This window comes from Phyllobates terribilis, unplaced genomic scaffold, assembly GCF_046119375.1.
Source record: "Phyllobates terribilis strain yellow unplaced genomic scaffold, ASM4611937v1 Scaffold_1__5_contigs__length_1240528914, whole genome shotgun sequence".
NCBI classification, from domain to species: domain Eukaryota; kingdom Metazoa; phylum Chordata; class Amphibia; order Anura; family Dendrobatidae; genus Phyllobates; species Phyllobates terribilis.
The window spans coordinates 354,404,629-354,432,005 of NW_027362761.1; the positions used below are offsets into that span (position 1 = coordinate 354,404,629).

General features: G+C 43.1%; 1 protein-coding gene across 2 annotated transcripts in view; it reads right to left on the reverse strand.

Annotated features, from left to right (window-relative positions):
• TCTN2 (tectonic family member 2) overlaps nt 1-27,377 on the reverse strand; it is a 42,599-nt gene that overhangs the window by 3,417 nt on the left and 11,805 nt on the right. For both annotated transcript variants that reach the window (XM_073676176.1, XM_073676175.1), the window contains 10 exons: nt 25,840-25,972; nt 23,090-23,234; nt 21,436-21,492; nt 18,483-18,614; nt 17,795-17,869; nt 8,550-8,630; nt 7,657-7,765; nt 6,989-7,095; nt 4,599-4,752; nt 1,677-1,787 (listed from right to left, as the gene is read on the reverse strand). In XM_073676176.1, coding sequence (XP_073532277.1) covers nt 1,677-1,787; nt 4,599-4,752; nt 6,989-7,095; nt 7,657-7,765; nt 8,550-8,630; nt 17,795-17,869; nt 18,483-18,614; nt 21,436-21,492; nt 23,090-23,234; nt 25,840-25,972 — 1,104 coding nt within the window. The remainder of the gene's footprint in view (nt 1-1,676; nt 1,788-4,598; nt 4,753-6,988; nt 7,096-7,656; nt 7,766-8,549; nt 8,631-17,794; nt 17,870-18,482; nt 18,615-21,435; nt 21,493-23,089; nt 23,235-25,839; nt 25,973-27,377) is intronic.

A 27,377-nucleotide genomic window follows, 5' to 3' on the forward strand; every position in this document is an offset into this window, starting at 1 on the left:
ATATAGGATTGCTAATTTTTTTTTTGCTTCAATTTTATGAAGTCGCAGCACAAACTTTGTTTTGCAGCAATTTCAGTGAAAATGCTGCAAAAACAGTGCACAAATACCATATAAAAAAGGAAGGGGGGGGGGAGCATTTTTTTCTACCACATGGTGCGAGGACAAAATTAGTATAACAAAGCCAGACTCCTGACTTTAAAGGGAAACGCAGAAAAAAAGAGAGGGGGTCGCTCACTGGTCTATTCGGGTGCTCTGAAGAAAAAAGTAATCTCAATTGCAAAAAGAACTTCGGCACTCCATACATGAATATATAAGAAATAGACTAATGATACAATATTTCTTATATATTCATGTATGGAGTGCCGAAGTTCTTTTTGCAATTGAGATTATTCTTTTCTTCAGAGCACCCGAATAGACCAGTGAGCGACCCCCTCTCTTTTTTCTATTAATCATTTTTGGGATCCCGCTCCTGGAACATTGCAGCAGGTACGTGTTCACACTACTAGAAGTTTGACAGCCTTTTTTCTGACCATGTGTCCCTCCCATTCAGTCACAGGTGGTTTTAACTAGCTCTACCAGCCCATACATTGTAGGTTAAAAGCCCAAGCAGAGACATATTGTCCATACAGGCTTACAGCCCAAGAGTGGCATATCCAGTGGTAGCGTAGCGTAGTTTCCCATCATACGAAGGTGACCTTGTCATGGTTGATGGGCACACATAAATTGGCCAAATTATGCGCAAAAAAACCTTCATTTTTCAAAGTGACATTAGTCTAGATACAATATTTCTTATATATTCATGTATGGAGTGCCGAAGTTCTTTTTGCAATTTAAATGGAAACGGTCACGTGAAAAACACTATTAACCTGCAGATATCTGGTTAATCTGCATGTTAATAACATTCTGAACCTGCCCGATACCGACACTTAAACCCCTGCTGCGGGAGGAAATTAGCTTTATTACCCTCGGCAGCATTCGGGTTTCAGTCACAACTCTGTATATAGAGTAACCACACCCCCGGCCCTGACTGACAGCAGTTAAGCATTAGAGCTGGCTGTCAGTCAGTGTCGGGGGGTGCAGTTACAGCCACCACTCTCTATACACAGAGTTGTGACTGAACCGGCGCCGTCCCCGTGGCTGAAACCCAAACGCTGCTGGGGGGAATAAAGTTAAGTTCCTCTCGGCAGCAGGGCTCTCAGTGCGAGCGCCGGGCAGGTTCAGAACGTTATTAACCTGCAGATTTACCCCATATCTGCAGGTTAATAGCATTTTTTTCACATGATCGGTTCCCTTTAAACCTATCTAAATGCTATGGCATGTTATTAAGAGGGCTGCAGATGCAAGGTATCCCAGAAATATTCATGAATTGAAACACACTTTCAAGGAGGAATGGTCCAAATCCCTTCTCAACATTACACAAATCTTATCATATTTGTAACTACAGTAAAGTTTGGTCTGATATTTCCTCAACATGCTCCAGAAAAAACAAGCGCAGTACAAAACATGTGGTATAAGCTTTAGTATATAACAATCAGATAACATTTTAGTAGTAATCAGTGCAGAAATATAGGCGCGTGTGCTTACTTTTTCATAAAACTATACAGAGTATTAGGCGTTAATGTTAAGGCTGATCAGTGTATCTATAATAATTACCCCAGTTCCATAAGTTACGATACCTTGTAACGCTCAAGGGCACCTGGGCTGGGACTCTGATGAACTGTACGGAGGCCGTGAGTGGAAGTGACAAGTTACAGGCAGACACACAATTTATATTAACTGCTGAGAAGCTGGAAAAGAAACATAAAATATGTGACATTGTGTCAAATTAGACTTTTTTATTAGTAAATAAGAGTAAAACCCATTAGTTTTATTAGGTCTTCACAATTTCCGCAAACAGTTTGAATCAGAATCCGTATCATACAGCTTGCTATAAAAATCTGGACGCGGATCTGTTCAACTATTACAGAAACAGAGTTGACAATTGAAGGCTGAAACATCAAAAGTTAAAAGGGGTTGTCCAGGCTTGGGGTTCAAGTCTGCAATCACTATGTGATTGTGGATCCATGAATCCTCAGATAGTGTAAAATGCACACTGTCAGGATTTTCCGGTGCTGGCGCCAGTATCGGCAGGCGAGTGACCACAAGTATGCAATATGCAGTCACAAGGTCACATGCCGACTAGACATACAGTTATATGAAAAAGTTTGGGCACCCCTATTAATCTTAAGCTTAATGTTTTATAAAAATTGGTGTTTTTGCAACAGCTATTTCAGTTTGATATATGTAATAACTGTTGGACACAGTAATGTTTCTGCCTTGAAATGAGGTTTATTGTACTAACAGAAAATGTGCAATCTGCAGTCAAACAAAATTTGACAGGGGCATAAGTATGGGCACCCTTATCATTTTTTTGTTTTAAATACTCCTACCTACTTTTTACTGACTTACTGAAGCACTTTTTTTGGTTTTGTAACCTCATTGAGCTTTGAACTTCATAGCCAGGTGTATGCAATCATGAGAAAAGCTACTTAAAGTGGCCACTTGCAAGTTGTTCTCCTGTTTGAATCTCCTCTGAAGAGTGGCATCATGGGCTCCTTAAAACAATTGTCAAATGATCTGAAAACAAAGATTATTCAACATAGTTGTTCAGGGGAAGGATACAAAAAGCTGTCTCAGCGATTTAACCTGTCAGTTTTCACTGTGAGGAACATAGTAAGGAAATGGAATAACACAGGGACAGTTCTTGTTAAGGCCAGAAGTGGCAGGCCGAGAAAAACATCAGAAAGGCAGAGAAGAAGAATGGTGAGATCAGTCAAGGACAATCCTCAAACCACCTCCAGAGAGCTGCAGCATCAACTTGCTGCAGATGGTATCACTGTGCATCGGTCAACTATACAACGCACTTTGCACAAGGAGAAGCTGTATGGGAGAGTGATGCGAAAGAAGCCGTTTCTGCAAGCACGCCACAAACAGAGTCGGCTGAGGTATGCAAAAGCACAGTTGGAGAAGCCAATTACTTTTTGGAAGAAGGTCCTGTGGACTGATGAAACCAAGATTGAGTTGTTTGGTCATACAAAAAGGCGTTATGCATGGCGGCAAAAAAACACAGCATTCCAAGAAAAACACTTGCTACCCACAGTAAAATTTGGTGGAGGTTCCATCATGCTTTGGGGCTGTGTGGCCAATGCCGGCACCGGGAATCTTGTTAAAGTTGAGGGACGCATGGATTCTACTCGGTATCAGCAGATTCTTGACAATAATGTTCAAGAATCAGTGACAAAGTTGAAGTTACGCAGGGGATGGATCTTTCAGCAAGACAATGATCCAAAACACCGCTCCAAATCTACTCAGGCATTCATGCAGAGGAACAATTACAATGTTCTGGAATGGCCATCCCAGTCCCCAGACCTGAATATCATTGAACATCTGTGGGATCATTTGAAGAGGGCTGTCCATGCTCGGCGACCATCAAACTTAACTGAACTGGAATTGTTTTGTAAAGAGGAATGGTCAAAAATACCTTCATCCAGGATCCAGGAACTCATTAAAAGCTACAGGAAGCGACTAGAGGCTGTTATTTTTGCAAAAGGAGGATCTACTAAATATTAATGTCACTTTTCTGGTGAGGTGCCCATACTTATGCACCTGTCAAATTTTGTTTGAATGCAGATTGCACATTTTCTGTTAGCACAATAAACCTCATTTCAAGGCAGAAACATTACTGTGTCCAACAGTTATTACATATATCAAACTGAAATAGCTGTTGCAAAAACACCAATTTTTATAAAACATTAAGCTTAAGATTAATAGGGGTGCCCAAACTTTTTCATATAACTGTATGCTGCCTCGGTCAATACAAGTGAATTGAGCAAGGCTGGACACGTCTAGTTGGAATGTGGCTCGATGTAGTATGCAAATCACATACTTGCCGTTACATGACCTCCCTCTTCTGGCGACGAAGAATCCTGACAGCACGCACTGTGAGGATTCACAAGCCTGCAGTCACATAGACTTGAACCCCAAGCCTGGCCAACCCCATTAAATACTAAATGCCTCAATATAAAATAAAAACCTCATATACTCACCTCCAGCGCAGGTGCCATTCCAGCGATGTCGGCATCGGGTCTCCCGAGCCTCATGTGACATGGCTATGCCATGTGAGCCCTGCTGACAATCAGTGACCACCATTGGGCTGCCTTGCTCACGCTTCCTTCAGACAAAACACGGACATCCAAAGAAAGTGAGAGAGCTGCAGCTCAATAGCGGTTGCTAATTTGCTGCAGGGCTCATGCAGCATAACAATGTCATGGAAGCCTCGGGCGTCCCGGCAAAGACATCAATGCAATGACGCTGATGAAGGAGGTGAGTATAGTGTGTTTATATTGTGAGTATGGTGTTTAAGAAGGGATTATTCAAGTAGTGAACAACCCTTTTAAGAAGTAAAGATTTTATAAAAATATTAACCATTTATTATTAATAAAATAATAAGTGGGGGATTTCACACTATAGTCACTCTAATGCCAAGGCAAAAAGAGTACGGTGATATTTATCAGGAGCAGTAGAGCGGATACAATCAACGAAGTATGCTGGACCCAGACCTGAATTTAGCTGCCAGGATTTCTTCCTGAGGCATGCCCTCGACAGCTCCCGTGACAGCGGTTAAGATTTCAATTTTGATGTTTGATGGCACCCTTATACACATTGCATTTTCTGAGCCACAGTTCTCTGTACACGTTGTATTGTATTCTTCATCTAGAAGAAATCACACCAAATTAAAGGAACTATGCAGATTTAAAGAAATAAGGCACAATTATTAGACAAGTTCGAGTATTCTCATAAGCTGCGTCTTACAGTTCAGAAATGTTTAGAGGATCCTTTTTTTTTCCACTTGGAGAGGCTGTAACCTGTACAAACCCAATACTGAGGGTTTGCTACAGCTCTGTCCAGTCTAGATCATCGTCTGTGAAATAATCAGGATGGAAACTAGGCTAATACATTGTCCTACACTGATACATTAAAAAATGCTATCAGGTCAGGATGGGGCAGGAGAACCGGTCACAGAGAAGTGCGGCCCGTCAGTCATTGACAGGAGGCCGGCACTGGGTGGAAAAGGGGAAGAGAGGCTGGAGAGCTGTAAGTGGAATCCAAGCCCCCTGCACTCACAGCTCATCTGCATAAAAATTTGGATTTCTTTAAAACTGAAACACAGACTAATAAAACAGAGGAATGGATGTAATCAACATTCCAGGGGTTTTACATAGCTGACGTTAGTTTGGGGTCCAGAAACCTGCTGACAGGTTTCCCTTTATCCCTTCACGACATGCACAGTACCAGTTGGAAGAGGAGTATGGAGCGGGATCATGGGGTGAGCCCACCCCGTACCCGGCAGATCATGGCTGTGTGTTACAGCCAGGACCTGCCTCTAACAGGGCAGCGGCGCTGATAAAAGGTGAAGACGGCAGCTGGTAAGTTTAATACTACGGTCATGGACTTTACTTTAGAAACACCACTCCAGCACTGAAAAAAAAAATAACAAAAGCTGGAGTGACGTTTTAAATTAACCCCTTCACGACATCTGCTGTACATGTACGGCGTAAGTTGGAAGCGGGTGTATGGAGCGGGCTCACGCAGAGAACCCGCCCCGTACCCGGCAGCTGATGGCTATGTACAGTATTACAGCAAGGACCTGCCACTAACAATCGCGGGTGGGGCAGTGCTCCGCTCGCAATGGTTGACCTGTTAAGTGCCGCTGTCAAACTCTGACAGTGGCATTTAACAAGCGCTAGCATGGGGGCACATCATTCCATGCGCCCATGACGTGATCGCTGGTCTCCAATGGGTTGCAATGAAAGCCGGGGGTCTTGCTTGTCATTGCAGAGTTCCTTTAAAACCCTGCCTGTGGCCGAGCTTCAAAGGAGACCGTGATTTTTACCATATGCAGCGGTGACGTGACATCGCTGTATATAGCACAAGCCATCAGGCGATCGCAGCTTCAAGTCTCCTAAGGGTACTAACTAGTACTAATAATAAAAAAACAGGACATGTTTTGTATCGCGAAAATCGTACAGATGAGCAGAATCATAATGCAAGGTCATTTTTACCACAAAATGTACACCGCAAAAACAATTTCCAAAAAATTATGCAAGAATTTAATTTTTTCACAATTTCTTCCCGCTTGGAATTTTTTTCCCGTTTTTCCAGTACACTTTGTGGTAAAATCAATGACGTCATTGAAAAGTACAACTTGTCCAGCAAAAAAAAAGCCCTCATATGTCTATGTGGACAGAAAAGTAAAAGAGAGTTATGGCTCTGGGTAAAAGAGGAGGAAAAAACGAAAACGCAAAAACAGAAATTGGTCCCGTCGTGAAGGGATTAACAGCGGCTGTAAAGTAAACGAGCCATAAAACATGGCGGTGCTGCTTGCTGCTGATGTGTAGATTTTCTCTACCAGCTGAGCACTGATGTCCTTTCCTTATCTTGTACTGATTTTCTTCTCCATAAAGGGAAAGTTACATTGGTGCTAGTATTTCTTTGTGTACCTGTCCTTTATTGGTAAGCATTAATCTTCAGGCAAGATACTGAGTACCCAGCACGAAATCAAAGTGTTATTTAAGTCTCCTCATACTGGCGTGCCAGACCTGGCATGTTACTCTCCACAAGGAGAAACCTTACCCATAAGATCCCAGTCTTAGCCTCTCACCCAGCCAAATCAGATCTCATACTTTGTACTGACGAGGGGCAATACCCTGAAACACCATGTCTAAAAATTGAGATTCTGATTTGGCTTTTATCCCAAGTCATATTTCAAGTTAAAAGGATCGATAATGACTTTTAGGATTGCTACTTCCAGTAGGTGGCACTAGAGTTGAAGTCCTCTTCCTCTCTGAAGAGGCAATTTGCATAATCCAGAAGAGACACAAGTAAAAGTTCTCCTCCATTTTGCTACATGGACGAGCGATTTCATCATCACGGCTATCTACTGACTTACAGATTATTGATATCCATTCGCTTGGATCGCTGACATTGGAATTTCCCCTCATGGATACATGATTGACAGAAAGTAGAGATTCATTAAACCAGGAAAGTACATTTTCCCTGCAAATATAGAAGAAAATGACATATACAGTACATCATTCCTATTAATACAAGTACAGGCCGTACTGGATACACCGATGCCTTATTGTCAGACAAGTGCAGGCAGCTGATATGGAGAGACATGGAGACTCTGCTGCTCCGTACTATAGTACCATGAGAGCTGATCTTCTCTAGGAGCAATGCTACCAAGGAAAAACACCACCAGAATAGGTCATGGTTTCTTTTAATGTCCTATCAGGATGCCAAAGGCCACATTGTCAGACATTTTGATCATATTGACAATAGCTAACACATAAGAGTGACAAGTGGGAGTTTCACTTTCGAGACTCTTCCTATTGGGGGACAAGGATTTTTCTGCAACTCCCATGAACTGTTTTCTTCTTTTGACAACTAATTCTTTCTTAACAGTCAAAGATAAGAGGGACTGTGTACTGATAGTTTGGGACCACAGAATACTGCATGCCAGGACACAGGTAGTGTGCTCCTCCTCTAACATCTATGCACCTGGTAGTGACCATTTATATCATCAAAGTAATCTAACAATTGAAGATTCTAACTCACCTAAGCTTGGCGCAGTTCTCATTAACCACGTGCAAGAGACATCCAGAAAATGAATTTTCTCCAAAAAGAATTGGTGTATGTGTCACACTAGAGCAGGAGCTATCCAAAACTGAAATAGATGACATGAGCTATTCTCAATTACAGCACATTAAAGGGAATCTGTCAGTAGGATCGACCCTCCTAACCTGTGTATATGTGCAAGTAAGTCATAGGAAGCTGAATAAAGTGATACTTTGATATCTGTGATCCGATGTCTTATTCCAGAGAAATCCTTTTTTCCTTACATCTAAATGAGCTGTTCAGAGCTATTGGCCGGACACTGATCTGTATGAGAATCTGCCTCCAGAGATTATTATAAATGAAAGGGGGAGTTACCAGTGTGAGACATGTAACTAACACAGGACAGTAGAACTGAACTTTGTCTTCTTTGCTGCAGCTCTCACAGCTCTGCTGTATTGCAACAATATTGCAGCCGTCTGCCTGAGAGGAGCCTGCAGATGTGTCAGGTATAATCACACACAGCTCTGCAGTGACATCAGGAGAGCAGAGAGCGGCCATTACACATCACACCGGTAACTCCCCCTTCTATTTATAATAATCTCTGGAGACAGATTCTCATACAGATCAGTATCCGGCTAATAGTCCTGAACAGCTCATTAATATATAAGAAAAACATGGATTTCTCTGGAATAAGACATCGGATCGCAGATATCAAGGTATCATTTTATTCAGCTTGCTATGACCTACATGCCCATATAGACGGCTTAGGAGGGTTGTTGATTCTACTGACAGATTGCCTTTAAATAACACCACAGTATATACCATCCTCCACTACAAATATTAGATTTATTTTACATGTATAGTATACAAGAAACATAAAAACACAATTTTACCTGATTTCCAGCCACTGAGAGTGGTCTTGGTAAATGGCACACTTCCATTTGCAGCTATCACAGGTTTTCCAATTTGATAGCCTGACCATAATAAAAAAACAAAAAACAGAAAATATTCATTATGATTATTAGAACAGAGAACTATTGGTGTATGTTTCCAGATTTTTTATATTGAAGCTGGGAATGAATTACAAAAAAGAAGACGCCTCAGGCTTATCTTTACAGGTGATCCATACCTAACTTTTTGCTTCAAAATCTATATCAGAAACCCTCAATGTGAAGACACTCCCGTTTTCTGGGAGGATTCTAAATAAACCAAAAACTAACCCATAGGGGGAAGATTTAGCACAAGTGAAGTCGAGGCTCAAAACAACCAGTAATATTGTCCAATGGATTTTCGAAAATGTCTCTGAAATAGGAGAGTGGAGTTTAGGGAAAAAAACAAAAACTTTTCAACAAAAATTGAGCACAACATTGTAAAAGTAGTGTAGAGAAATATCACCTTACACAAATCGGTCATAATTAGCCTAGCTGGCTCTGAAAAACCGCACCTTCTCTCCTCCTCCAGCCTATCAGACTCGCGCACTTGGTCGGTCCCGCCACATCCATCCAGCCTATCATGTTTGTGTGGGTCACTAACGCATGCGTTGGGTCTACTCACTCCTCTCCATCTGCTGGACAGCGCCATTTTCTCTCCCCAACGCAGAGGAATAGCTCCCTCCTGACCACTGCAGGAAAGTTCTTAGCCCCTAAGAAAAACCCCTGTACTGGTGCCTCTTTATCTATAAGTCTCTTTCATCGACCATGCCTAATTCCAGAAAAGATTGCACACACCAGCCTGGCCAGCTTCCTTTGGTCACTTATTTTGCATGCGCCTCTAGCGAATGCAAATTTCCTAGGGACAACCTATTGCAAACAGCAATTGCACCCTTCACAGCCACACAGGAGTCCCCCACTGGCCGCAATTAGAGCATATTCCCTCCCCTTAAATGGGCTGTATCTCTCTCCCAGTCTGTGGATGTCCTAACTAAGGTATCCCAGACCTTGGTTTCTGTCATGGAACGTATACCTAACTCTTTTACTGCCCGGTACTCTGACCACTTCCCAAGGAGAGTCAGACCTACTTGCTACTCCGCACCAACATGCAAGGCTGGTTCCAGGTTTTCGTGGGCCCCGGATGAAAGAGTCTCAGTGGCCCACTTTAACACTAGAGATGAGCGTTGTTCTACTCGAACTGTTCGCCAATCTCAAATTCGAGCTGTTTTGGGCGGTGTTCGAGCCGGTCGGCGAACACGAACAATTTGAGAAAAATTCGGCTGTTCGAGGTTATGTTCGATAACTGTTCGTGCACCAAAATCATAACTGGATTTTTTCTCAGTAATGATGAAAATTAATGTTAATACGCAGTTTGAGTGTACAGCGGGGCGGGGGGAGGGGCAGGGGATGGATCTCTGCAGGAACAATGAAGATCTCCATTTTTTTTTCTCTTTCCCGCATTTGCAGTGGGGAGGTGCAATCTGTCAGCCTATCAGCAGCGCACACACGGAGCGAAGTGCTTTTTTTCACACAAGCAAGGGCATGTGTGATTGGCAGTGTATGTCACATGTCCTTGCCCTATAAGACCAAGCCATTTTCCCCGTCGCCACCATTTTCTCACTGCTGCAGCTGCGTGTTAGACGGCACCGCTGTTGCTGTGTGCGCTATACCTTGTTAATTTCAAGCCAATTTTCGCACAAATATACAGATAGCTTGGGAGTAGGGAATAGTTGTGATTGCAGTCCTTTTAAGGACTAGGTTACAGCATTTCCTACGACTTTTATCAGGGAGGTCTGTGCTCTTAAATAGATAGATTGTGGGAGTAAAGACTAATTGTAATTGGAGTCCTTTTCAGGACTAGGTTACATCAGTTCCTATCAGTTTTTGCCAGGCAGGTCTGTGCCAGTGCTGTGCAAGTTTTTTTCACAGCATTTGGCTGAATCTAGCAAAGCTAATCCTTTTTGGCCTATTGCAGAGTGTGTTAGTCAGTGGAGTAGCCTATCTGTGTTGCAAGATATACCACCTGTGTATAGAATACCAATTTTTTTACTGCACCTAGTGAAGTAAAATCTTTTGGGCATAGCATCATTCTATTAGTCCATCTATACTGACCTCCATCAGGTTGCAAATTGAATATAATTTTTTTCTGCATCTAGCTCTGAAAAAATATTTGGGCTTCTAGCGGTGTGTGGGACTTGGTCTATTAGTCCATCTATACTGACCTCCATCAGGTTGCAAATTAAAAATAATTTTTTTCTGCATCTAGCTCTGAAAAAATATTTGGGCTTCTAGCAGTGTGTGGGACTTGGTCTATTAGTCCATCTATACTGACCTCCATCAGGTTGCAAATTAAAAATAATTTTTTTCTGCATCTAGCTCTGAAAAAATATTTGGGCTTCTAGCAGTGTGTGGGACTTGGTCTATTAGTCCATCTATACTGACCTCCATCAGGTTGCAAATTGAATAAAAAAAATTTCTGCATCTAGCTCTGAAAAAATATTTGGGCTTCTAGCGGTGTGTGGGACTTGGTCTATTAGTCCATCTATACTGACCTCCATCAGGTTGCAAATTAAAAATAATTTTTTTCTGCATCTAGCTCTGAAAAAATATTTGTGCTTCTAGCAGTGTGTGGGACTTGTTCTATTAGTCCTTCTATACTGACGTCCAGCAGGTTGCAAATTGAATATAATTTTTTTCTGCATCTAGCTCTGAAAAAATATTTGGGCTTCTAGCAGTGTGTGGGACTTGGTCTATTAGTCCATCTATACTGACCTCCATCAGGATGCAAATTAAAAATAATTTTTTTCTGCATCTAGCTCTGAAAAAATATTTGGGCTTCTAGCAGTGTGTGGGACTTGGTCTATTAGTCCATCTATACTGACCTCCATCAGGTTGCAAATTAAAAATAATTTTTTTCTTCATTTAGCTCTGAAAAAATATTTGGGCTTCTAGCAGTGTGTGGGACTTGTTCTATTAGTCCTTCTATACTGACCTCCAGCAGGTTGCAAATTGAATATAATTTTTTTCTGCATCTAGCTCTGAAAAAATATTTGGGCTTCTAGCGGTGTGTGGGACTTGGTCTATTAGTCCATCTATACTGACCTCCATCAGGTTGCAAATTAAAAATAATTTTTTTCTGCATCTAGCTCTGAAAAAATATTTGGGCTTCTAGCGGTGTGTGGGACTTGGTCTATTAGTCCATCTATACTGACCTCCATCAGGTTGCAAATTAAAAATAATTTTTTTCTGCATCTAGCTCTGAAAAAATATTTGGGCTTCTAGCGGTGTGTGGGACTTGGTCTATTAGTCCATCTATACTGACCTCCATCAGGTTGCAAATTAAAAATAATTTTTAGCTGCATCTAGCCCGGAAAATAATTTTGGGGCTCCGAGATGCGCAAGACACATAAGTGCCTTCTTGCTGCACTACCTGCAGCATGACCCTCATATTGTCAGAATTCGAAGTAATCATGACTACTGGGTTGCCACACTCTTAGATCCCCCAAACTTTTCGATCAACCTTTTCATTTTAATAAAGACCAAAAAAATTGTCATTTTTGAAATTATAAGCATTAGCAGGTTGTTAGAAACTGAAATCAAACAGTTTTCAACTCAAAACTTTATTCTAGGTGATGTTACATTTTCACATAGGACCCCTTGTTCGAAAGGAGCTTCTGAACTCTCTCGTCCATTGAATTTGTCAGGTTTTGGATGGTTTCTGCTTCAATTGTTTTGCATGAGGACAGAATACCCTCCCAGAGCTGTTGCTTAGATGTGAACTGCCTCCCGCCATCATAGACACTCCTTTTAATGATGCTCCAAAGGTTCTGAATGGGGTAGAGGTCAGGGGAGCATGGGGGTCACACCATAAGTTTGTCCCCTTTTATGCCCATATCAGCCAGAGATGCAGATGTTTTATGTGCAGCATGAGATGGTGCATTATCATGCAGAAAAATGATCTTGCTGTGAAATACACGGTTCTTCTTCTTGAACCATGGCAGGAAGTGCTGTTTGAGAAAATCCACATACATTATGGAGTTCATCTTTAGCGCCTTCAGGGATCCTAAAGGGGCCGACAATCTCTCTCCCCATGATTCCAGCCCAAAACATTACTCCACCTCCTCCTTGTTGGCGCTGTAGCCGTGTTTGCGTGGGGTGTCCATCAACCAGCCATCCTCCACTCCATTCATCTGGACCATCGAGCGCTGCACGGCACTCATCCGTGAACAAAACAGTTTTGAAATCAGTCTTCATGTAATGTTTGGCCCACTGGAGCCGTTTCTGCTTGTGTGAAGTGGATAGAGGAGGTCGACAGGATGGCATATGCACAGCTGCAAACCTCTGAAGGACCCTGCATCTTGTTGTTCGGGGGACGTTGGAGGCACAAGCAGCTTCAAAAACTTGTCTGCTGCTATGACAAGGCTTTTTTGCCGCTGCTCTTTCAACCTGACGTAATTGCCTGTAGGAAAGAGTCCTCAATTTGCCCTTATCAGCACGCACACGTGTGTACTGTGAATCAGCTACATATTTCTTGATTGCCAAGACACTTCATCCTGATCATCGCACAATGTTGATTGTAGTCATGCCTTGACCTAAACACTCCACAATTTGTTGCTTCTCAGCAGCCGACACATCCTTTTTCTTTCCCATTTTGGCAGAAAATGTAGGCTGCTTAATAATGTGAGAGAGCCTTCTTAAGTAGTCTTGCCTTTCATTGGACACACCTGCCAAACTAATTAGCACAGGTGTCTGCAATTGCTTACAGTGATATAAAGAGCCCTGACACACATCACCATCAATGAGTTTAACTGACAAACAAATTCTTCCCTTATCACTCCTAAACACTTTTTGCATAATAATTTGGAACGCGGTGTACATGTGCTTTTCCACAAAACACCAGTGGTTCACGTAGTGAATCTTACAGTTCTAACTTGCCAACCGTGGTCTGTATGGAATTGTTCAATAAAGGGCCCAAAATTAAGATAACATAGATGGGAGAGGTCTCTATGAATAGGAATTCCTAAGTATTTGATACCCTGTGAGGGCCAGGCAAAGGGAAAGTTGGACTGGATGGAATCCTATATGGATTTAGGGAGGGAGACATCGAGGGCCTCAGACTTCGCTGCATTGATTTTAAAATTTTACCATGTAACAAAGTGATCTATTTCAGCCATAACAGCAGGGATGGATATATGTGATTGAGTGATATATACTAGGACATCATCAGCAAATAGAGAGCACTTGTACTCGGTGCCTCCCACCTCAATCCACCTAATATTGGGGTTATGGCGAATTGATGAGAGCAGGTGCTCCGTCACTAGGATGTATAAGAGAGGGGACAGAGGACATCCCTGCCTTGTCCCATTGGTGATTGTGAAAGGTGATGAAAATGTTCTGACGCACCCCCTGGGCCTTGGGACACCCGGAGCCGGACCCTTTTTGGTGGATGCTGGTGGTTGTAGTCTTCGTGGCGGCAATCCGGTTCCGTGGCTCAGGGCGGTCAAACCAGTGGCGGAACTATTTATGTGGTTTTGATGTTTAAATGTCCGACTACGCCACCCGTGGATTGCGGTCAGAGTGAACCGCCGCTACAGGGCAGACCGCTAAGGCTGGTGTTGTGGGTGCAGCAGAGCGTAGCATAACTCCCCACGGGAGGAGTATAGCCTCAGGGCAGTGTATGCGGAGGATGGGGGTGATGGTGCAGGGCAGCAGCAGTAACGACACGGAGTCAGTGATGCAGTTCAGGGCCTTTACTCACAGTTCTTATTATCCAGAACACGTCTGCAGGTAACGGCTGCCCACGTCGTACTGTGCTCACCAGGTGAGGGGCTCAGACAACTCCCAGATAACTTTGGAGCGCTTCACAGGACCCCCTTTGTGTGTCCTTTGTCTGGCCTTTCTTACCAACACTTCTGTCCGGCTGCCTCGGGCCTCCTCTTGGTAAACTTGGCGCCAGTTTCCCTGACCCTATGTGGTGCCTTCCTAGCGGGTGGAGCAAGGGGCTGCGCCACATAAAATGTCAGAGCCTCCGGTTTCTAGCTGAGGGTCGTTTCCTGCCTCCACTAGTTCGGGGACCGGTCTCCCCCTTTGGCCTGACCCCTCCACGCAGGTGGATTCGGGCGTGCGGTGGCGACTCGCCCGTCCGCACCCCTGGGATCCCTTCATTCCTCGTTCCTGGAGCCTTCTCCGCTCCTCTTCCTTCCTTCTCCCTCTTGCAGGCCTGGGCCTCTGTTACTAGGCCCGCCTCCGGAGCAGAGCTCATGCAGAGCCCCTGCTCCCTGCCACTTCTGCTCAGACTTCTCTGCACTGAACTAAGATGGTGCCCACCTTTTATACTCCCTTCTCAATGCACCCAGGAACTGCTTCCTCCCTGCTCCTGCACTGCAGGGTTCCCCTTCCTCAGTGTTCCCTCCCCCCACTCCAGCCAGGGACAGGGACTGTCGTGCCCATCTCAGGGGCATATTGGTCGCCCTGCCCCACGGCAATGTGGTGTAATGCATGCAGGTGTCGGGTCCTGATCCACACTCCATCCTTATCTGAGAGTGAGATATCACACCTCTGGGTGAGGTGCAATACGTCTGTAGCAACCGAGCCCTCGGTGCTACAGTTCCATTTATCTTCAGCCTAGGTGACGTATTGTGATACAGGGCCGTGATTTTGGCTATAAAAGGGTCCCCTAGACCCCTACCCCAAGCTTTTTAAGAGAATCATATATGGCGTGCCAGGAGACTCTATGGAATGCTTTCTCAGCATCCAACGAGAGTATCTACTTACAAATTTTTAACTGCATCTAGCCCAGGAAATACTTTGTGCCTAGTAGCAGTGTCTGCTAGTCAGCGGATTATCCCGGCTGTTAAGCAAGCTACACCACCTGTAGTTTGGACACTTAATTTTTTCAAAGGAAATGCTTTGGGACCACGGGATACTTAGTGAAGAGCATCAGGAGGCACCCCAAGGCATAGGGGCTGGGACTGGCACTAGGATGCCTTGCGGTGGACAGCCGAGCTCGATCCTTATAAAAGCTTTTTAACTGCAGCAGCTTTAGTGGACGCTACTGGAGCTGGAATTACGCGGCTGCTGGCATGAGACTTGCCCTCCAATAGATCCTTGTAAATGGATTTAAAGTGTATTCATTCAAATTAGAGGGACAATTTAAATTAAAAAGCTTAGAGCTGCCTCCACCACAGGGGGGCTCTCTCGACCCACCAGCGGACAGGCACCAGTATTGGGAGAGGGGGGCTGGCCGTCAGGGTTCACCGCGGCTCTGGCACAAACCCGGCGACACGGAGGTGGCACGGGCAGGAGCGGACTGGCCGTCTCGGCTTCTCACTTTTTGGATTTTAGAAGGGCATGACATGCCTATATCTGTGTCTCCCCCTCCTTTTACTCCTCCACCTCTTTTCTTTTCGCATGACTATATGTACTTGTCACTTTTCCATGTGTTAGTTGTGTCTTCTGAGCAGTTTGTCAGCTTTTGGACACCTTTGAAGGTGTTTTCTATGTGTTTCTATGTGTTTTTGTTTGCCTGCCATTGGTTTTAACGGTGTTCGAAGGTGTTCGACGAACAGTTCGACGAACAGTTCGGCGAACACACGGGTGTTCGACGAACCGAACCGAACTCGAACACTACGGGGGTGGCTCAACACTATTTAACACATACCACGATTCATGATGCACAGATACGGCAGAGAAATATAGGTGTACAAAACAGGGCCCAGCCTGCTCCCTCATCGTTCACATATGCAGACATGCACACATATACAGTATGCAGACATGCACTCACACACATACACACAGCACGCACACATATACAGTACGCAGACATGCAAGCACACATATACAGTACGCAGACATGCACGCACACATACAGTACGCAGACATGCACGCACACATACAGTACGCAGACATGCATGCACACATATACAGTACGCAGACATGCAAGCACACATACAGTACGCAGACATGCAAGCACACATACAGTACGCAGACATGCACTCACACGCATACAGTACGCAGACATGCAAGCACACATACAGTACGCAGACATGCAAGCACACATACAGTATGCACACATACAGTACGCAGACATGCACGCACACATACAGTACGCAGACATGCACGCACACACACAGTACGCAGACATGCACGCACACACACAGTACGCAGACATGCACGCACACACACAGTACGCAGACATGCACGCACACATACAGTACGCAGACATGCACACACACATATACAGTACGCAGACATGAACACACACATACAGTACGCAGACATGCACACACACACACACACACATACAGTATGCAGACATGAACACAGACACACGATACACAGATATATGCACACATACAATACCCCGTCACGCACATACACAAACATATACACAGATATGTGCACATGCAAGCATACGTACATATTTGAAGACATTCTTAAAAACACATATAAAACAGAAATAAATATATAAACACAGTCATACACACTGACATACACACACAAATATTCACATCCTACATGAGCACGCACACCCACACCCATTAGAAATATTTTTAATATGAGGATTGGGGAAGCTGGCAACTAGCCTCGCTCACCTGCCCCCGGCCTGTCTCCCATCCAACTTTTCTGACATGTGGCTGTGCAGGGCCGCCGGCATGTGTTTGATGGCTCTGCACTTTCACAGTCACAGACATGGCCCTGGACCATCAGGGGGGCCGACTCGCTGTCGGGGCCCGGGCGGCTCCCCCAGCATCTGTGCAGGACCGCTGGCGCTGTTTGATTGCCATCACTTTACCAGACATGACCATGCTCAGTGCGGCTGTGTCTGCTAGTAATGACGTGGCAGGGGCGACACACAAGCAAAATTAAAGCCGCAGGGCTGACCCTGCCGTGCCATTACTAGCAGACACAGCCGCACAGTGCACTGTGCGCAGCCATATCTGGTAAAGTGACGTCCATCAAACAACGCCAGTGGTCCTGCACAGATGCTCGGAGAGCGGCCCGGGCCCCAATGGAGAGTGGGCCCCCTTGATGGTCCAGGGCCCCGGCATTTGCCGGGTGCTGACGCCGGCCCTGCCAACATGATAGATCACACAGGAGATCCAAGCGGTGACACAACCATGAACGGTTCTGCACCCACCACTCCAGAGAAAAAAAAAAGTTACCAGTCCCAAGTGTTAAAGAGATCTATTAGTTCCATTTTTTAATACCTGGATTTCCAGAGAGGACATCTGTTGTACTGTTGCTGGTGAGAAATGTAGCTGTGAATCTTTGAGACAGTTTTGCTGTGAAAAGAATCTAATATAATTATTTGCAAATGACTAAATGCAAAAACTCTTAAGAACAAGCGAATAGTAACTTTCACAACATGGAAAAAATATAATTGCACAAATGACGTATATGTGGTTATAAAATACTGGATTTTAATGGGGTGGAAGAGGGGTTAACATAATCTCCGAATATGTTAAGGCCTTTTTACACATTAGGACAATGTCAACTGAACCTCATGATTGTGCTGCTATCGGCCAACCATTTAATATGCATGGGGGCCTCCCAACTCTTCCCCAGTAGATGATGTCAGGAGGAAAGAAGGATCAGGCATGTTAAATTTTAATGCCATATACTTTTGGCCCAGAGATTTCGCAGAAGCTTAATCTACTTTTACGATTGAAAATAAACTCGCATATGTAAGCAACTGTGCATGTATATGGGTAGATCAGGAGAGACAGTTGGCTTGCCAAACAAGATTGTGGAAACCTTAAGTATCCACATACAAAAGGCGGGACCCACAAATATCAGACATTTATGGTATATCCCATGAATAGGTGATAATAACCTTCATAATGAGTTAGATTAGTAAACATGAACTGACAGTCAAAGTAATAAAAGTTATATTACCCCGATGAGTAAGAGTGATGTTAGCAGTCTCAATGGTGACCTGTATTTCTTTTATTTTATTGGCTTCCCAAACAAATGTGTAGTCTGCTGACACATTCACCTCACACAGTAAAACTTCTGGTAGGGTGGGTCCTATGGGGAATAGAAGTGTTGCAAAACCATACCATACCATTATATTACATGTGGTTCATAATAAGTATTTTACCTCGAATTATAACCTGAAACTATTAAAATGATTATATTCATTTATTTTTTTAACTCGTTTTATTGAACATTACCCAACATAACATGGTTACATCATAGAACAAAAAACAAACAACATTTCTCATTAAAGAAGTTGTCCACTACTTTTTCATTGATGACACCCATGTCAGGCACCAAACATCACATACTTTATCATGAGAGAATACTCATCACCTGGGGAATAATGTGAGTCAAAAGGGAAATCAAACCAAATTATCAAATTTTTGAGGACAATGTCTATTTTTATAAACCACCCTCTCATAGGAAGCTACAGTATTTACCATATTGACCCAGTGTGAAATTTGCGGGGGTCATCTATCCATCCATCTCAAGGCGATAGCCTTGGAAGCTAAAAATGTTTCCCTGAGAAGAGTGCGAGGGTAGTGAGGCCAGGTCTCCTCATCAAGGAGTCCTAATAAACACACCTTAGGGCAGAGTTGTACAGGGGATTGTATGATCGAGGAGGAGAGTTATGACCTCTTCCCAAAAGCCTGCAATAGGAGGGCAATACCACATCAGGTGTATAAAATCTGAACGCCTCTTCCCCACACCTAAGGCAATCTGCAGGGGTAGATCTACCCATTTTATATAACCTGCTAGGAGTCAGGTAGCATTGATGGACTATATACATTTGGATTACCTTGTAATTAATTGCCAGTGAAACATACTGTGTGGAGGTCAAGGCCTCGCCCCAATCCTCCTTTGATAGAAAGGGTATTACTGTCCTCCATATGGCCTCAACCAACGGCGATGAGCATTTCCTGCTTAGTAGCTGGGTGTATAAAAAGGAGATCAGTCCCTTGGGTCCCTGGCTCCTTAGAATCCCTATCAGGGTGCATGAGGATATGAAAATGTTTCCATTGTCTGGGAACTTGGTATTTAGGGCATGCTTGACTTGATAGAGCTGTTGACTTTGAGCAAAGCAAACAAGAACACCCTGGATATATACCTGTGCCAGATTCGTGACCCCTAAGTTTGACCAAAACTGAGCATCTTGGAAATGTAGCAATTCAGGAAAAACACGGTTATGCCATAAGGGGGACTCCGCTACTGCTGGAATATTATATACAGTGCATTGTGAAAGTATTTGGCCCCCTTGAACTTTTCTACCTTTTGCCACATTTCTGGCTTCAAACAGAAAAATATAAAATTCTAATTTTTTGGGGAAGAATCAACAAGTGGGACTCAATCGTGAAGTGGAACGACGTTTATTGGATATTTTAAGCTTTTTTTAAAAAAAAAATAAAAAATGAAAAAGTGGGGCGTGCAATATTATTCGGCCCCCTTGAGTTAATACTTTGAAGCGCCACCTTTTGCAGCTGCAAGTCGCTTGGGGTATGTCTCTATCAGTTTTGCACATCGAGAGGCTGAAATTCTTGTCCATTCTTCCTTGCAAAACAGCTCGAGCTCATTGAGGTTGGATGGAGGGCGTTTGTGAACAGCAGTTTTCAGCTCTTTCCACAGATTCTCGATTGGATTCAGGTCTGGACTTTGACTTGGCCATTCTAACACCTGGATACGTTTATTTTTGAACCATTCCATTGTAGATTTTGCTTTATGTTTGGGATCATTGTCTTGTTGGAAGATAAATCTCCGTCCCAGTCTCAGGTCTTTTGCAGACTCCAACAGGTTTTCTTCCAGAATGGTCCTGTATTTGGCTCCGTCCATCTTTCCATCAATTTTAACCATCTTCCCTGTCCCTGCTGAAGGAAAGCAGGCCCAAACCATGATGCTGCCACCACCATGTTTGACAGTGGGGATGGTGTTTTGAGGGTGATGAGCTGTGTTGCTTTTACGCCAAACATATCGTTTTGCATTGTGGCCAAAAAGTTCGATTTTGGTTTCATCTGACCAGAGCACCTTATTCCACATGTTTGGTGTGTCTCCCAGGTGGCTTGTGGCAAACTTCAAACTAGACTGTTTATGGATATCTTTGAGAAATGGCTTTCTTCTTGCCACTCTTCCATAAAGGCCAGATTTGTGCAGTGTACGACTGATTGTTGTCCTATGGACAGACTCTCCCACCTCAGCTGTAGATCTCTACAGTTCATCCAGAGTGATCATGGGCCTTTTGGTTGCATCTCTGATCAGTCTTCTCCTTGTTCGAGATGAAAGTTTAGAGGGACAGCCGGGTCTTGGTAGATTCGCAGTGGTCTGATACTCCTTCCATTTTAATATGATCGCTTGCACAGTGCTCCTTGAGATGTTTAAAACTTGGGAAATCTTTTTGTATCCAAATCCGGCTTTAAACTTTGCCACAACAGTATCTCGGACCTGCCTGGTGTGTTCCTTGGTCTTCATGATGCTATCTGCACTTGAAACAGAACCCTGAGACTATCACAGAGCAGGTGCATTTATACGGAGACTTGATTACACACAGGTGGATTCTATTTATCATTACCAGTCATTTAGGACAACATTGGATCATTCAGAGATCCTCACTGAACTTCTGGAGTGAGTTTGCTGCACTGAAAGTAAAGGGGCCGAATAATATTGCACACCCCACTTTTCAGTTTTTAATTTTTTAAATAAGTTTAAAATATCCAATAAATTTTGTTCCACTTCACAATTAGGTCTCACTTGTTGATTCTTCCCAAAAAAAAATTAATTTTATATCTTTATGTTTGAAGCCAGAAAAGTTCAAGGGGGCCAAATACTTTCACAATGCACTGTATATTTATATATATTTATTTTCAGACAAAGGACATACCTGTAGAGACAATATCCAGTGTAATACTTTTAAGCTGGATATTAAGAGGAATGGTACCTGAAATAAATAAAAATGAGCATTAATGTTTAACCCCTTTACAACCTTGGACATATAGGTACGTCCAAGGTCGTCTCCCTCCCTTTGATGCGGGCGGCAGCGCTGAGTCCGCATCTTTCCCGGCACATGCTCATGTGCCTCTTACAGCCATGGGTGGAATCGCGATCCATCCATGGCTGTTAACATGTTAAATGTCACTGTCAATCTCTGACAGCGGCATTTAACTTAAACGCACTGGAAGCGCGTCACATGACCCGCCCATCAGCGCCCCGTCATGTGATCACGGGACACCGATGGGTTATCATGACAGCCAGGAGTCTGTAGAAGACCCCTGTGCTTGTCATCGTACATCTCCTATGAACGCTGGCCCGTGGCCGGCGTTCATAGGAGATGATGATTTCTGCTACACACAGCAGGGCTGAAGCCCTATGTGTAGCACAAGAAATCGGAAGATCGCAGCTTCAAGTCTTTTAAGGGGACTATTAAAGCAAGTTAAAAGTAAAAACACAAAAAAAAGTTTTAAAAAATATAAAAAAAATATCTATAACATTCAAATCACCCCCCTTTAGATCCATTCAAAATAAAACAATAAAAAAATACACATATTTTGTATCGCTGCATTCAGAAATGTCCGATCTATCAAATTGTAAAGTAGATTAATCCGATCGGTAAATGGCGCAATGAGATAAAAAAATCAAAACCGTCTGAATTATGTTTTTTGACCACTGCAACATTGCAATAAAATGCAATTACGGGCAATCAAAACATTGTATCTACCTCAAAATGGTATCAATAAAAACCGTCAGCTCGGCACGCAAAAAAATAAGCCCTCATCCAGCTACAGAAAAATGAAGAACCTAAGAAGACCTCAGATACCTACATGTTTGGTATCTGCGTACTAGTAATGACCTGGATAATCAATATTGCCAAGTCAGTTTTGCTATATAGTGAACATGGTAAATAAAAAACCCAAAAAACTAATTGTGGAATTGCACTTTTTTTTTTTTGCAATTTCACCGCACTTGGAATTTTTTCCTGTTTTCCAATACACTTTATGGTAAAATCAATGGGATCATTCAAAAGTACAATGCAAAAAAAACAAGCCCTCATATCGCCATATTGCCGGAAAAATAAAAAAATAAAAAGTTATGGCTCTTTGAAGAAGGAGAGCAAAAAAAACAAAAAACGAAAATGCAAAAAACGGAAAATCCCAAGGTCGTGAAGAGTTAATGATTTAAAATGTGTATAACAGGTTGGTTTTTTTTTGGGGGGGGGGAGGGGTGTTCTTTTAAACACCTCACACTCTAAAAAATACAGTTGGATACTGAATAATTCTACAACTAGGGCAAAACAGAAGTTAGTTTCTCTATAAGTAAATAAAAAATAATTTCTGTAAAAATGGCCAATATTTGTTTCTGGTGGATATTTTCTGAATTTGTGAAGACTTTTTGGGAACAATTACTCCAACCTGAGCGGATGTTCCCTTCTTTCTGGAACATTCTTGTGTGGGGACCCAGGTAAGAAATCGGAAATGACTTTAGAACGTTTCAGACATCAAACACTTGGAGCAAGATTTTTTTCTGACTTAAGAACTGACCTCCGTTGCCATCCTTAACATTCAGATCATCCAACTGAAACGTCCATGCATCAGTGCACACTGCTATATCAGTGACACATGTAGTGCTGAAATCCTGAAGATAAGCCACTGGGGCATAGCTCATGCACGTCCCAATAGAAGATTGCTAGGGAGAAAAGAATGGTATACAAATGTCATCTTTCTGCAAGAAATTGCCAGACCACTGAGCGATTGCATTCATACACAGCAACTGGCAGATCTTACAATATAAATGTCGGGTAACAATCCTGAAGATCCAGGATAATGATTATAGAAAGTAGCAGCTTAAAGGGAAGACATCAGACAATTGCCTATTGCTTAAATTCAGGTTTTTGTGTTAAATGTATTTTTGAAAATGTTTTTATTTCCATATCACAATCTGTATCAATCCCTGCGTGCACCGACATAACTGTATGTCACAGTCAGGATGCGCGAGTATGGAGCAGACTTAGGAGCTGAGCACGCTCATTGCCGTGATCTGCCAGTAACAGCAGCAATCAGAGCTAGCCGTGATCGCTGCTATTTAACAGGAACCGGTCATGTAATATAACACCATTAACCTGCAGATATGGGGTTAATCTGCGGGTTAATAGCGTTCTGACACCATGCTGTAGCCGCAATGAAAGGAAATTAACTTTATTTTTCCCAGAAGGTTCGCTCCTTCAGTCATAGGGGTGGCACCACCACGGTTTAATTCAGAAGACAGGCCACTTGTGATGACACCAGAGATGGCCGGCAACCTGGGTACTGAGTAGTAAACCATAAAATAAAAAATCCTCCTATTCATAAGAACAGAGAGGATTTTTAATTATTTCTACATGCACTTTGCAATTTAAACTGTTTATAATGTTGAGAATATCCCTTTAAAGTCTTTCAAAGTTCTACCCCCGATAACTGACAACTGTAGGTACTGACGACTGTAGGTACTGCTGCCAATTGGACCAAGTCGAAATTTAAGGCTCAATTTCAAAATGTTGTTTTTGAGATATTCAGAAAATAAAGATTTGATGGTCTTTCTTTGATGGGGATATAACAAACTTTATAGCTAACTGGAAACAGTTTTTTAACTACTGTTACTTAATGGCGGCTCATAAAAACTATGCAAGAAAAAAATGAGTAGCCTTACTGGTTATAGCAAACGATTGGACACAAGTAACTGAGGTGAGCGTATTTTTACCATAACTATAGACCAGTTACACTATTGATCTGCAAAGTCAAAAATTACATATAATAGGGGTTTTCTCAGCTAGAGATTCCCTTCTCACACTGAAGCTTGACCCTATGAATAGCAGATCGCTGTGTGCTAGCAACTGATATCACCAAGAGAAGCTGCTGGTACCCACAAATTTACCCAGCAGTGGCAAATAATCACATTATACAGTAAAGCCCCCGTCTCACATAGCGAGATCGCTAGCGAGATCGCTGCTGTGTCATGGTTTTGGTGACGCAACAGCGACCTCACCAGCGATGTCGCTATGTGTGACACTTTGCAACGATCAGGCCCCTGCTGTGAGGTCGCTGATCGCTGCAAAGTGTCCTGGACCATTTTTTGGTCGTTGCTCTCCCGCTGGCCAGCACACATCGCTGTGTGTGACCAGCGGGAGCAGTAATCAGGCTGGTAACCATGATAAACATCGGGTTACTAGGGGCACACGCGCACCTAGTAACCCGTTGTTTATCATGGTTACGAGCCTGCTAAAGTGAGCGGTAACCTCCCGCTAACTGTAGCAGAGTGGTAACCATGATAAACAACGGGTTACTAGGAGCGCGTGTGCCCCTAGTAACCCGATGTTTACCATAGTTACCAGCCTGCTCCTGCTTCAGCAGGCTCGTAACCAGGAGCAGGACATCGTGGAAAGATTCTTTCCACGATGTCGCTGCTCCCCTGATCGTTGGCGAGCCTGTCTGTTTGACAGCTCACCAGCGACCACATAGCGACGCAGCAACGATCCCTGACAGGTCGTATCGTTGTCGGTATCGTTGCAGCGTCACTAAGTGTGACGGGGCCTTAAGTGACCTTCGAAATGTGGTGCTGGAGAAGGATGTTATCAATACCATAAATGGCAAAAAGAACAAATCAAGCCAGACATGTCACTTGAAGCAAGGATCACCAAGCTACGACTTGCCCACTCTGGGACACATCATACGAAGAGCGCAATCACTAGAGAAGGACATCATGGTCGGAAGAATAGAAGGAACCAGACGAAGAGGAAGACCAGCAACTTTATGGCTTGATACAATCAAGATAACGGCGGAGAATACTTTGAGTACCCATCTAGGCTTGCACAAGAGCAATCTTACTACAGAGCGTTCATCCACCAAGTCGCCATGGTTCGAGATCAAGCTGAAGGCAGTTGTTATTATTATTGTTAATAATAATATTATTATTATTATTATTATTATTATTATTAAGTGGCCAAAATCAAACACTCAGAATAACTCTTTGGTGGCCTTAGGGGAGTTTTCCAGGTAGTGTCTTTTTTTCCAGTGGATATGACCACAGCATAACTGTTGCAAAATCAACCCCATTTCTGTAAAGTCTCTTCATTTCTATGCGAGTTACGGAAACACCAAGTCTTACCAGCTCTCTACTGTATCCAGAGCTCCACATTCAGTAGCTGAAACTAGACGGACTTATTCCAGTCTCAGCCATGAAAGGCTGACATTTGAACAATCCTTTAACTCTTTAGAATATTTTAACTGTACACACAAATATATGTACCAAGCAGTACCTGAGGAATTGTAAGATATTCACTGAATCCACTCTGATCTATTAATATTGCATCTCCTTGTTTATAACCATTGAGAACTTTTTCATAAATGGACTGGAAGTTCAGAGTAAAAGATGGCGTCTGGGAGGGAGATCTGTGCAAAATCAGGGAAGGAAACATCTTATTATTCAGAATAAATTAGTTCTGACATTAATACAAATTTACAAGACCTCCTCTGGTTGAATATACTGTATATCAGAAGCTGTGGGAGTGATCAAATAATAGCTCAAGACACCAGGAATAGGAGAGGGCAGCCACACATACAGTGCAGTCTGATCATATACAGTTGTGCTCAAAAGTTTACATACCCCGGCAGAATTTTTCCTTTCTTGGCTTTGTTTTCAGAGAATATGAATGATAACAAAAAAACTTTTTCTCCACTCATGGTTATTGGTTGGGTGAAGCCATTTATTGTCAAACTATTGTGTTTTCTCTTTTTTACTCTTAATGACAACCAAAATCATCCAAATGATCAAAAGTTCACATACCCCAGTTCTTAATACCGTGTATTGCCCCCTCTAACATCAATGACAGCTTGAAGTCTTTTGTGGTAGTTGTGGATGAGGTTCTTTAATTTTTCAGATGGTAAAGCTGCCCATTCTTCTTGGCAAAAAGCCTCCAGTTCCTGTAAATTCCTGGGCTGTCTAGCATGAACTGCGCGCTTGGGATCTCCCCAGAGTGGCTCAATGATATTGAGGTCAGGAGACTGAGATGGCCACTCCAGAACCTTCACTTTGTTCTGCTGTAGCCAATGACAGGTCAACTTGGCCTTGTGTTTTGGATCATTGTCATGTTGGAACATCCAAGTACGTCCCATGCGCAGATTCCGGGCAGATGAGTGCAAATTTGCCTCCAGTATTTGCGGATAACGTGCTGCATTCATCTTTCCTTCAACTTTTACCAAGTTTCCTGTGGCTTTGTAGCTCACATATCTCCAAAACATCAGCGATCCACCTTCGTGCTTTACAGTAGGAATGGTGTTCCTTTCATCATAGGCCTTGCTGACCTCTCTCCAAATGTAACGTTTATGGCTGTGGCCAAAAAGGTCAATTTTGGTCTCCTCACTCCAAATTACTTTGTTCCAGACGTTTTGAGGCTGGTCTCTGTGCTGTTTGGCGTATTGTAGGCGAGATACTTTGTGGCATTTGCGTAGCAATGGTTTTCTTCTAGTGACTCGACCATGCGAACCATTTTTCTTCAAGTGCCTCCTTATTGTGCATCTTGAAACAGCCACACCGCTAGTTTTCAGAGAGTACTGAATTTCAGCTGATGTTATTTGTGGGTTTTTCTTTGCCTACCGAAAAATTTTCTTGGCAGTTGTGGCCGAAATCTTTGTTTGTCTACCTGACCGTGGTTTGGTTTTTACAGAGCCCCTGATTTTCCATTTGTTAATCACAGTTTGAATGCTGCTGACTGGCATTATCAATTCCTTGGATATTTTTTTGTATCCCTTTCCTGTGTTATACAGTTCAAATACATTTTCCCATAGATCCGTTGAC